At 37.7% G+C, this 12,252-nt stretch overlaps 1 protein-coding gene across 4 annotated transcripts in view; it reads left to right on the plus strand.

Annotated features, from left to right (window-relative positions):
* Positions 1-7,430, plus strand: part of ASB15 (ankyrin repeat and SOCS box containing 15) — a 58,728-nt gene extending 51,298 nt beyond the window's left edge. For 3 of the 4 annotated variants that reach the window (XM_042971039.1, XM_042971055.1, XM_042971045.1), the window contains 4 exons: positions 482-1,052; positions 1,573-1,726; positions 4,651-4,827; positions 7,207-7,430. In XM_042971039.1, coding sequence (XP_042826973.1) covers positions 482-1,052; positions 1,573-1,726; positions 4,651-4,827; positions 7,207-7,379 — 1,075 coding nt within the window. In that variant the 3' untranslated portion in view covers positions 7,380-7,430. The remainder of the gene's footprint in view (positions 1-481; positions 1,053-1,572; positions 1,727-4,650; positions 4,828-7,206) is intronic. The other variant, XM_042971064.1, reaches the window with a different exon arrangement.
* Positions 7,431-12,252: the final 4,822 nt, after the last annotated feature.

The raw sequence follows: 12,252 nt of genomic DNA on the forward strand, positions 1-12,252 counted from the left end.
TCCTGTTGCTCTTCCGTTAAGTGAGGGGTTGGACTAAGCAATGTTCAAGGTCACGTCCTATGACTCCATAATTCTCATGGTCAAGATTATGAAGCGTTGTTCTATGGGGTCAGATGAGCTAACCTTTCTTTTATATTTTTTTCATTAAATAGCTTTGGTTGTTTATAAATATTATGTTGTTCCAAAGAGAATTGGAAGACGGAGAGGGTTCCTAAGGAACCACAATTCTAGGACCAAACATAGGACATTGAGCATGTTGCCCAGGAATATTTAGAATGGGAAACTAAAAACAAAACTGAATTACACTAAACTAAGCAGTAAGACAGTGGGCAAAGGTTAAATGTTAAATGTTTTGTATGAGGTTATCTAGAGAGGGTAAAAGAAGTTAAACAGGCTGCATTCACTTGTCTAGTGAGGAATCTGGTTTATTGAAATTCTTCATTTTCTTCATGCCATGTGGATATTTGACTTTTTTTTTTAGTGCGCTGAAGTATCTTATCCCAATAACATCCAAAAATGCAATCCAGAAAAGTGGGCTAACACCAATTCACTCAGCAGCAGATGGACAAAATGTACAGTGCCTAGAGCTGCTTATTGAAAATGGCTTTGATGTCAATACCCTGCTTGCTGACCACATTTCCGAGAGCTATGATGATGAGCGGAAGACTGCGCTCTATTTTGCCGTTTCTAACAATGATATCCAGTGCACAGAAGTCCTTCTGGCTGCAGGTGCAGACCCAAACCTAGATCCCCTCAACTGTCTACTCGTGGCAGTGAGGGCCAATAACCATGAAATTGTCCGGCTGCTTCTCTCCCACGGAGCTAACGTCAATTGCTATTTTATGCGTGTGAATGACACACGTTTCCCCAGTGCCATTCAATATGCCCTAAATGACGAGGTAATGCTGAGGCTGTTGCTGAATAATGGCTATCAAGTGGAGATGTGCTTTGACTGCATGCATGGGAACATCTTTGGAAATTCATTTGTGTGGTCAGAGATAGAAGACGAGGTACTACCGGGGTGGACATCTTGTGTAATAAAAGATAACCCGGTGAGTTACATCCTTTTCTTCTTCCTACTGGGTCATCATCTAACTTTTGCTCATTTAGGGATATCACAAGAAAAGAAAAATCCACTCTTGTATTTTTCTTATTCTTGAATTTTTTTTTTGGCAATAATATGGGGAGATAAGCATAAAACTAGGCAAAAATGATTATTTTTTCTTGAATTGGAAACTGAATGTAGAAGAAAATGAAAATGTATGCAATTAATAATTTATGCGTATGTGGTGGAATATGGGAGATGGAAACATGGAGAGAAGAATCATGGAAAGCAACCTGATTCTTCCATGCTCTTGACTACAATCACATCAAAGTCATGCACATAGCTTCAGGGCTCATAGTTTCCTAGATGCAAGCAAACGATTTCTTTTTCTTTTTTGTTCATTACAGGGAGGGTACTTGTATTTTCCATAAGAAGACAACAATAGTAATTTTTCATAGCAAAATTGAGTGCTTATGTATATAGTATATTAAATGTACTACTAAATTAAATTTTATCAATTCTCTCAGTTCTGTGAGTTTATTACAGTTCCTTGGATGAAACACTTGGTAGGCAGCGTTATTCGTGTATTAATTGATTACATGGATTATATCCCTCTGTGTGCTAAACTGAAGTCTGCACTACAAGTACAGAGAGAATGGCCAGAAATCCGTCAAATACTAGGTAAAAAAAAAAAAAAAAAAGTTTTGCCTATAATTTTTTTTATGAAGAATGTATACAGGGGAAGTTTCTTAATGTCATATTTGATACTTTTTCTGTGCTACTTTGTTTTCAGAATTATCCAGGTGTTTAAAAATCATCCTTAATACTTCCTCTGATAAGGATGCTAAGTTTTGGCTTTTCTTGACAGTTTCCAAATCTTTAATTGTATAATGAGTAATACTATAACTATATTAACATTTGACAAACATATTAAAAAAAAACTTCTATAAGACTATAAGATACATAGACTCATCTCCATGTGGGCAGGCATCTGTTTTGTTTGTTTTTGTATTCTCAAGACTTAACATGATACCTAGTGAGTAGTAAATAATAAATACCAAGTAAATGGATGAATGGAATGAATTAGAGTTAGCCTCTTTGATATGCTCTCTCTCAGGTCTTTATTGACAAACTCCTATCAAAAGTTTGTCTTATAGGCTGGCTATTTTGTATTTAGGTTAAAGTTTAGTTTATAATAAAAGTGAATCATATTAGAAATACGAACTAAGACTAAGGGCAATTACAAAACAGTTTGGACCCTATAAATTCTTTTTTCTTTTTTAGATGTTAAGTAATTCTGAAGCTCACTAATGTTTGGAAACCAATATTTTATTTTATTTTATTTTATTTTATTTTATTTTATTTTATTTTATTTTATAAGATCTATGCCCTACATGGGGCTTGAACTCATGATCCCAAGATCAAGAGTTACCTGCCCCACCAACTGAGCCAGCCAGGCCCCCTGGACCCTATAAATTCTTGAAACTGACCTGTTAAGTCTCCCTTTCTGAACCACAGCCCACATTGGGAATAAAATCAATATCAAGCAGGATAGAGCCATGAGAAACTCCAGACAAAAGGAGGGGCAGCAAACAGAACCAAGAAACCTCAGGAGCAAGCCACTATTTTAGATCATTGCAAGAAGACAACAGAATAGGGAGTTCTGTAAAGTCAGAAGAGCTACCTTAGACCAAGCATCCTTCTAAAACTTCAGGAAAACTAATGTCATGTCAAAATGAGCAACAGAAAATTATCACAGTCAAGTTTCATATAAATTTATTATAAGAAAAAATAGGAAGAGGAACAGAATAATATCCTCACAGACAAGAAAGCACACTAGAAAAGCACACCCTCAGGACAGATGAAAACTAAAAACTTAATTTCAAAATGGGCTAAACAGTGTAAGGAAAATGATATAAGACACAAAAGAACCACACAAGTTCTGAATTACAAAACTTCAGAAATGAGATAACAACTAAGGAAGGAACTTGACATAAAAAGAAAAAAATAATTTCTTTTTAAAAAAATTAATTTCAAATATAAGGCTGAACCAGTATGAAGTCAAAAATTAATAAGGCAATAGATAATACCTTCAGAGAAACAGAAGTTGGAACAGAAGAAATAAAATCTATTTATTTTAAATGAAATAGAAATAAAGGAATAAACCAAAGCATTTGAAATGCAGCGACAGATATTAAAGACAAGTAATAAAGAGTAAAGAAAGGAATAATAGGGTTCCTTGAAAAGGAAAACCAACAAATCTCCTGTTTGAGGGAACAGAACAAATACAAAAACCTATATTACCAAAAAAAATCTGTGATGAAAAGACAAAACCACAAATTACTATATTCTTTGGTCATGTAGGCAAAAACAATGGACTTATGGGGGAAAAATCAGATTCTCTCAGGTAATATTGTTCCTCTGATCACCTTCTGAAGAATCCACTAGGAAACGAGCTTCAGACAAACCAAAATGAGAAGAGGTAATGACATAAGGACTAGTACTGAGCATTAGACAGAATGCCAAGACTAACTGCTATTTAAAAGAGAGAAGATACAATATGTAGGGTTGCATGGCCAGATAATGTGGGTATGACACAACTATTTTATTTTTAAAATTTTTTTTCAACGTTTTTTATTTATTTTTGGGACAGAGAGAGACAGAGCATGAACGGGGGAGGGGCAGAGAGAGAGGGAGACACAGAATCGGAAACAGGCTCCAGGCTCCGAGCCATCAGCCCAGAGCCTGACGCGGGGCTCGAACTCATGGATCGCGAGATCGTGACCTGGCTGAAGTCGGACGCTTAACCGACTGCGCCACCCAGGCGCCCCGACACAACTATTTTAAAACAGAGAGAGCGGGGGTGCCTGGATGGCACAGTCAGTTGAGTGTCCGACTTCGGCTCAGGTTATGATTTCATGGTTCATGAGTTCAAGCCTCGCGTTGGGCTCTGTGCTGACATCTCAGAGCCTGGAGCCTGCTTTGGACTCTTTGTCTCCCGCTCCCTCTGCCCCTCACCCACTCACACTCTGTCTCTGTCTCTCTCTCTCTCAAAAATAAATAAACATTAGAAATAAATAAATAAAACGGAGAGAGTACACACAAAAACATTTTTTTAAGGTTTTATTTTTAAGTAATCTCTACACCCTATGTGAGGCTTGAACTAACCCCGAGACAAGGAGTTACATACTCCACTGACCAGGCCAGCCAGGCGCCCCTACACAAAAACATTCTTTAAAGATATCAAATTATCTGATGGTGGCATAGTAACAGAACTAATGTTATTTGAGAATGAGAGATGCATTTAGTAAGTGAATGATTGTGGGATATTCTAACTCTATTATTCTTTGTATCCTTGAGAACCAGTTTATCTGTGTGGAAGAAAGGAAATACAGATGTAATATGTTTAAAAAAAACAAACATCTTTTAGCTTGACCTTGAATTGGAAGAATCAATATGAACTCAAGCTATTTAACCTGGGGTGTGTGTGTGTGTGTGTGTGTGTGTGTGTGTGTCTACAAAAAAAGGCTTAGAAATAAAGACAGACTGAGTAGCAATGAACATCCCCAGTACCCAGACTGTGGTCTTGAAATATCATTTCCTAGAAAAAGAAATGGATGATTTCAGGTCTCAGGAAGCAGTGTGCAAGACAAGCCTGGAATATGTGTCATTCCACATTGCAAACAAGCCCACAAAGCCTACAAGAGCATGCCAAAAGAATTTAGGAGCCAACTTGAAGAGGCTCCTACTGGCCAAAGATGGGACAATTAAGCTTCCAAAGGGTAATTATATCAATAAGTTGAAATCAATTAAATATGCTTAAGTATGATATTTTAAAAATTGATCAACTCCAGATGATAAGAAAATCAATTCATTATCTTGAAAGCTCATAAAGGAAAAGATCTAAGCATTTATTCTGTCTTACCTATGTGATTTGTGTCACTGGTAACCAAAAAGTAGAGGAGAAACAGCGTCTCTTTATACAAGTATTCCAACTAATAAATGAAAAAGAAATGATAAAACTAGATGTCACCATTTTGCAACCCCCAGTCAGCTAATGGATGTGGTCACTGAGCATCAGCTGTTCCTATTATCTCACTATGTGGCCCTTGATGAAAGAACACAGCACCAGCTATAGTTTTTCCCAAGAGATCAAACCTGAGTCTGCTCAAGTCTCTGCATCCAGCTATCAATTTGCCAGAACCAGAAATGGAGGTGAAGCACGGAGCTGCACCATGAAAATGCAATCAGCAAAATTTAGGCTGTGGGAAACTGCTGGGCTTTTTGGTTCTTAAAAGATTAATTGAAGGGAAGAGAAGGGGATGGAAAGAAGAGGATGGATTAAAAGAGATTTAAAGGCCATATCAAATTTTTAAAAAATATTTCCAATACAATAGCACAGGAATGGCACACTTCGATGACGAAGCTCTAAAGGAAGTGATTACGGGGGCACCTGGCTGGCTCAGTCGGTGGAGTGTGCGACTCTTGATCTCGGGGTTGTAAGTTCGAGCCCCATGTTGGGTGCAGAGGTTACTTTAAAAAATAAATAAAAAATAAAGGAAGTGATTACCACAAAAGTCAGAATAGTGGTAACTTATAGGGGAGGAATGAATAAAGATTGCAATGAGTTATGGAGGAAATTATGGGGCAGCTGGGGAAATTCTATTCACGACCTGGGGGGTGATTGAACATATTCATCTCATAATCACTGATAATGACTCATAAAGCTATACATGTGTGTAGTTACTTATATTTTATTTTTACAATAAAGAGGTTAAAACATTTTGGAGACTGTAAGGAAAAAAAAAAAAAAAACAAAACCCAAAGTCTTAAATACCTCAACTACCCAAGGTTAAAGACCTGGAAAACAAAGCAAAGATTTGAACCCTTGTCTGTCTTCCCTCAAACCAGTCTCTCCAACACTGCTGTGCTTCCTGTCATAGGCAGAACAGAGTTCGCTTCTAACTGCTAATTAATTGTCCATGTGTTTTTATTACAAAAGAATAACAATTCTGCTGACTTTAGAAAGGAAATCTAAGGAGGAAGAAGACCAAGGTGGTGTTTTGTTGTTTCAGTCATACATTAACGTAGCTGGAGTGGAAGTCAGTTGAATGCTGTGAGCGTGGTTAACCACTGGATGTCAGGATTCCTCCAGACATATGTGAGGCGGTGTCTTTGTTAAAGAAGAAAATAAAATGCAATTTATTTTTTTTTAAATGGACTTATTTTGCCTATTTGGGTAATAATAATTATGACTTCATAGTTTTTGAAAAACACTGTTTTAATTTTTTGAGAAGGTAATCACAAAGGTAATAGAAATATGTCTTTTATTCCTGAACTGAGTGATAGTTCACATTATGAATGGTTACAAAGTACCAAGCAGTTTTCTAATACTCTACATAAATTAATTTGATCTTCAAACAACACTATGAGGTAGGTCCCATTGTTATCCACATTTCACAGGTGAGAATACTGAGATCACAGAGGTCAAGTTCAAAGTCACACAGATACCAAGTGGCAGAGCCAGGATTTAAATCTATGTCAACCGTCCAAAGCCCACAACTAAAACCATGTACTCCACTGCCCTTTCATTAGCTCATACTGCTGGGATAATGTATCAGTGTTGTAATATAGATAAAGAGTTGAAAATACAGACTAATATCAGATATTTAAGTGATGTTAGGTTAAAAAAAAACAATAAAAATATTTAAGTATCAGAAACTGAAACAAACCTGAGATTGAATTATATACACATGGAATCATTTCATCATGAGCTCGATCTCACGACAGTGAGGTCATGACCTGAGCCAAAATCAAGAGTTAGACGCTTACCCGACTGAACCACTCAGGTGCAGCATTTGCTTTCTTAAGCCAATTCCATTCATTCATTTAACATGTCCTGGCTCAACATCCACTATGAGCCAGACTGTCTTCCTGACACTGAAACAAGCTAAGTGTCTTCATGGAGACTGTATTCTGGAGCAGTGGTCTGGGATGCTTAATTACACTTTGAATTTCTTTTAAAATCGCCAGTTGCTAAATGTATACATATCTGACTTTTAGAATGACACTACTAATGTTATTCTAAACCACAATGTAACTTACAAGTCAATCCACGATACTGTTTTTATTTTGTGCTTGTTTTTTCCCCATCATTTTAGAGAATCCTTGCTCGTTAAAGCATTTGTGTCGGTTAAAAATTCGAAGACTTATGGGTCTCCAACGACTCTGCCAGCCGGCCTCAATGGAGAAGCTCCCTCTACCACCAACCATTCGAAGATATATATTATTTAAAGAGTATGATCTCTATGGACAAGAACTAAAATTGCCATAATTTAAAAAATAATATTTTCAAATGTGATTTTAAAAGTATTTTAAAATGGGATTCCTTCAGAATTTCTTGGAATCATTTTATATTCTTAAATGTATTTAAATCCATTAACAATTTTATAATGATCATGTGTTCTTATGGGGACACGGTATTTTACATCTTTAGAAACCTTTACATTGTGATTTTTTTAAGCTGGTCAGTATTTTGTACGTGAATTTCTATTAATTATCTTCACTTCCAACAAGTCTTCAACTTCTCCCTATCAAGTGTCTCCTACCATATACATCTCTGCTGTGTTTATAAAACAAACAAACAACCACTTTCTCAAACCCACATCTCCAGCCAGTTGCTGGCTCTTTCCTTTCTTTTATACCCATATTGCATAAAAGAGCTCCTTCCTGCCTGCAGATGCACACTCCATAATCTGGCTTGGGCTCCCTCCACTGCCTTTCGCAAGGTCTTTAACAACTGCCTTGTTGCTAATTTCAAAGGGCTTTCTTCAGTCCTTTCAACGGATTCCTGCAGCATCTGGCACTGCCGTCTGCTCTCTCCGTAAAATGGTTTTCTCTTAGCTTTCAAGACACCTTGCTCTCTTGGCTCTCCTCCCACCTCCCTGGCCGGCCACTTTGTCTCTGGCTTCTTTCTGTGTTGTTTATCTGCTGACAACCCGTTAGTATGTCCTAAGCCCTGTTTCGGTCTTATGCTGTGTTTTCCGGGAGAAATGTCATCCACATCTAGAGTTTTAGTAACTAACTATATGCTATTAACTTAGAAAATTTATATTTGAAGTTCAACTCTTTCTCTCACGCTCTGTAAACAAGTATTCTAATGGACTTTTAAAGACAGAGGCACCTCAATTTCTCCACAAAAGGGCTCTTTTCCTACATCCTCTAGCTCAGTAAAGCCCAATTATCATCAGCTCAGTTTCCTTAGGAAAAACCTGGACATCAGCCTTGACCATCCCATTTTTCTTACCCAATATAACAAATCACCAATTCCTGGTAAGTTTGTCCTTTGAAGACATCTTCTTCTACTCAGTCTTACTGATTTGGCCCTAATTCTAGCTATTCTCTCCTTTTTCGTGGGATACTATAATGCTATCTAAATGGCCTTGCCTTCCTGCTGTCTTGTTCCGTCCAACATACATTCTACACACAACATCCCAGAACAATCTATTACAAATCTAAATAGAGTTTCACTCTCCTGCTTAAAATCATTCCCATTGCTTTTAGGATAAAGTCTAGAGTTCCAGGACTTCCTGACCCTTCCTGTTTGAAATCCCTGCCTTCCTCCTCAGTCTTATCTCTTGACTTCTCCCTTACGCCTCTCCTTTAACCATATTAAACACCTTTTAAAAGTTTATTGTTTGAACAGTGATTCCCAGATTTTTTGATTTTACATACCTGCAGTTTTAATTTTGCTAATTAAAAAAATAGGGTCGGGGCGCCTGGGTGGCTCAGTCGGTTAAGCGGCCGACTTCGGCTCAGGTCATGATCTCTCGCGGTCCGTGAGTTCGAGCCCCGCGTCAGGCTCTGTGCTGACAGCTCAGAGCCTGGAGCCTGCTTCAGATTCTGTGTCTCCCTGTCTCTGACCCTCCCCTGTTCATGCTCTCTCTGTCTCTCTCTCAAAAATAAATAAATGTTAAAAAAAAATTAAAAAAAAATAGGATCCTCTATTTTTAAAAAATTTATCATCTACTATCACTGTCATTTTATAAAAGAGGAGCCATTTTAACACCAGGAAATCATTCGGCCTTAAACACAATTATTAAAATTGAATGACTTTAGCTTTTAAAAGACTTAACACACTGCCTTTGTTTCCTTGTTGATGGGTGAAAATTCACTGTGGCCCAACAAATACCTAAGGTCCTTTGTCTAGGAACCACTGTTGTAGAAATAGACAATGCTCTCTTATGCCTTGGCGTCTTTGCTTTTTTCTCTCTCTGTGCCTAGAATCTCTTTTCATTTCCTTCTTCCCCTCTCACCCCTTGTCCTAAGGTCTCAGCTTAGACGATCCTTCCTGTAGGATGGAGGGCCACAGCACAGCACTTTTCAGGCTGTATTAGAGGTGCCTCTGTTCACATCTGTCTGCCCCACTAGACTGGAAGCTCTATGAGAGGAGGGTCTATGTCTGTTTTGTTTTCCAACGTTTTCTTAGAGCCAAACACATTCCCTACAGCACAGAGAACGTTTGATAATTATTCGTTGAATATATTGAATGAGTAGGTTTTAGTATAAGACCCAGACAAAAATAATCCGTGACCTCATCACTATCATGGTAAAATGATAGTTTTGAGTCTCTGAATTGGTTATGTAACCTTAATCATGTAATTATCGAGATTTGTTTTTCTTAGATTTTAATAATATGTTTTTCTTATACTTATGTTTGTCTTTGGAGTTACTGTATTCTTTCAATAATAATACCTGATTGGTTTGTGAATTTTTCAAGTTGTATTTAGCTTTAGTTATCTTTCAAAGAGAAATAAGCCTGAAAAAAAACCCTGTGTGACTAGAGCTATAGTTTTCACCTCCTGTATTCCCCAGGGGATATATTTTATATAAATTAAAATGTAATTTATTTATTTATTTAATTCAAACTATAATCTTTTGTGTATAGTATTGCATGATTCCCTCCATTTTTCTCCTAGTTGTGGCTAAATGCATTGTTACTTGAAAGCATTGCTCTTAATCAATAAAAACTAATACTGGGGATGTAAGTCTGCTTTCTATTTCAGATATTCAGCAAACTAAAGCACTGACATTTCTTTAATGTATTCTTGTGTAAATACATTCAAAATACTTCGGATATTAAATAAACTCTAGTACAATAAAGCCGTGGCATTTTCTTTAGTGTATTTTATGTAACATATTCACAAAATATTTGAATGTAAAGATGGCATATGTTATAGGTTTTGCAAGTGGTTCTTTTGGTACTGGTACAGCAGGAGAAAGATGTATTCTATGAAACTGACACAATTGCTGTATCCAATTTTTTTTTTTTCTTACGGTTTGAAGTTGTGCTAGCTGTGCTTTTGTTTTTGAGTGGCCTGGGTGGTAAGGGGAACTAATTTCTATCTAATTAGGACTCTGTTTCTCCTAGGATATGTCACTTTATCTGGAAGAGGGCAACAGCTGCTTCTCCCTGCTGAGGCTTAAGAGAAGCCAAACATTCTACAGTGGTGCCTGTTGAACCACTGTGGAATTGACATGATAGAGTTTTGATGACATCGCCCCATGCTGCCAAGATGTACATGGTTGTTTTGGTCACTGTGGATTTTGTTTTGTATTCTACAGGGAGCCTGGAGGGAAAGGAGCAGCTCTGATCTCTCACTTGAGTGTGTTTTCTTTAGTTTCTCAGTAGGCAATCCTTAAAGAGTATTTCCATTTCTGACTTAAAATAATTGTATGAGCACATGGAAACCAAGTGCTTGCTGAAGAATGTGGTTCAATCATTTTCGCTGGTCACAGGACATGTTTCTAGGCAATAGGATGACCGTGTAAAAGACGTGAGAAGGATTGCATTCATGTTGTACAGCAGATATTCATAGGTAACCCTCCCTTTGATGCAGGCTTTCAAAAAATCCGTATCTGTAGGTCAGACAGCATGGAGGCTACAAAACAAAAAAAAATGGGGTCTTTTATGACACAGAGAACACACTTTAGCCTCATCATTGACCTCTTGCCCCACATTCCGATCCACATTTTGGTTTCAAGTCACATTACTCTCATGCATATAGTCACCTTCCAAATCACAAATTACTAAGGACATGTAAAAACTCTAAGCTGCTTCAAGTTTTTTGTGGGTCAAAATGAAACACTGCATGCATATATCTATACTTATATACAAACAGTACATATATAGGACATATACACATATGATATACACACATAGATACATACATACATATGTCGTAGTGTGGGATTTTAACAGTGCCATATGTGCAGGAGTTAAGAATATATACTTTGTAATCCCACAAACCTCATTTTGAACCAGGCTCCACCAATTATTAGCTGCTTGATTTTGAACAAGCCATGAGATAAGTATATAAACACTACACCTAACCTAGAGTAAGAGCGTGTGCAACTCGAGCTGTCAGCATTATCACTACATAGTGGGAGAGCCAGAGCCAATGCTGCAAAAGCCAGGAACCTTGGTCTCATGATATGACTGCAGTTCGTCATGCTTACGCGTGAAAATATGAAAAATAAGGTTAGAGATGTGTATGGCATCTCATTACCATCTATAAATACTTTGAGAAAATTCACAGAATGAAAACAACAGAGGATTGGCCCAAGCACGCAGAACCCCTCCTCCACTTTTTCCTCGTAAATCCCTGATCATCAATTGTTGGGAAAGAAAGACTCCTCGGGGGAGAAGATGTGTAGAAAGAGTACTTATTTGACCTCAGTGGCCTGTGTTTTGCAACCTCAGGGAGTGCTAGAGATGTCTGGGGATTTGCTGTTTTTGGAAGGGGACAGTCTAGTAATTTGAATCTGGATACTGGGAGCGCCTGAGTTCTAATATCAGATTGGCCAGTGATTCCACCAGAGGCACTTGACGGGTACTCACATTCTGTGCTTGAGATTCCAGTAAACTGGGAACAGCCGTTTCTCCGGCCTTGGAGGTCTTCCATCCCAGATCTCCCAAAGGATTGGAGACAAAACTTCTTGGAAGCAGCCCATAGTGTTGAATAAGGTAGAAGGTGTGGAGGGTGCTAAATGTGGTACTTACCTTGGGATTGAGTGGGTGTGAGACACCAGTATCTGGTTCTTTCTGTTTGAGGCAAAGTCCATACTGCCTTCTCAAGGAAAGTAATTTTTTTTTATGCCTTATAGAAGTCAAATACCTAGACATGACATTCAGCGGTCAACATTCC

Source organism: Panthera tigris, chromosome A2 (assembly GCF_018350195.1).
Source record: "Panthera tigris isolate Pti1 chromosome A2, P.tigris_Pti1_mat1.1, whole genome shotgun sequence".
Lineage (NCBI taxonomy): Eukaryota > Metazoa > Chordata > Mammalia > Carnivora > Felidae > Panthera > Panthera tigris.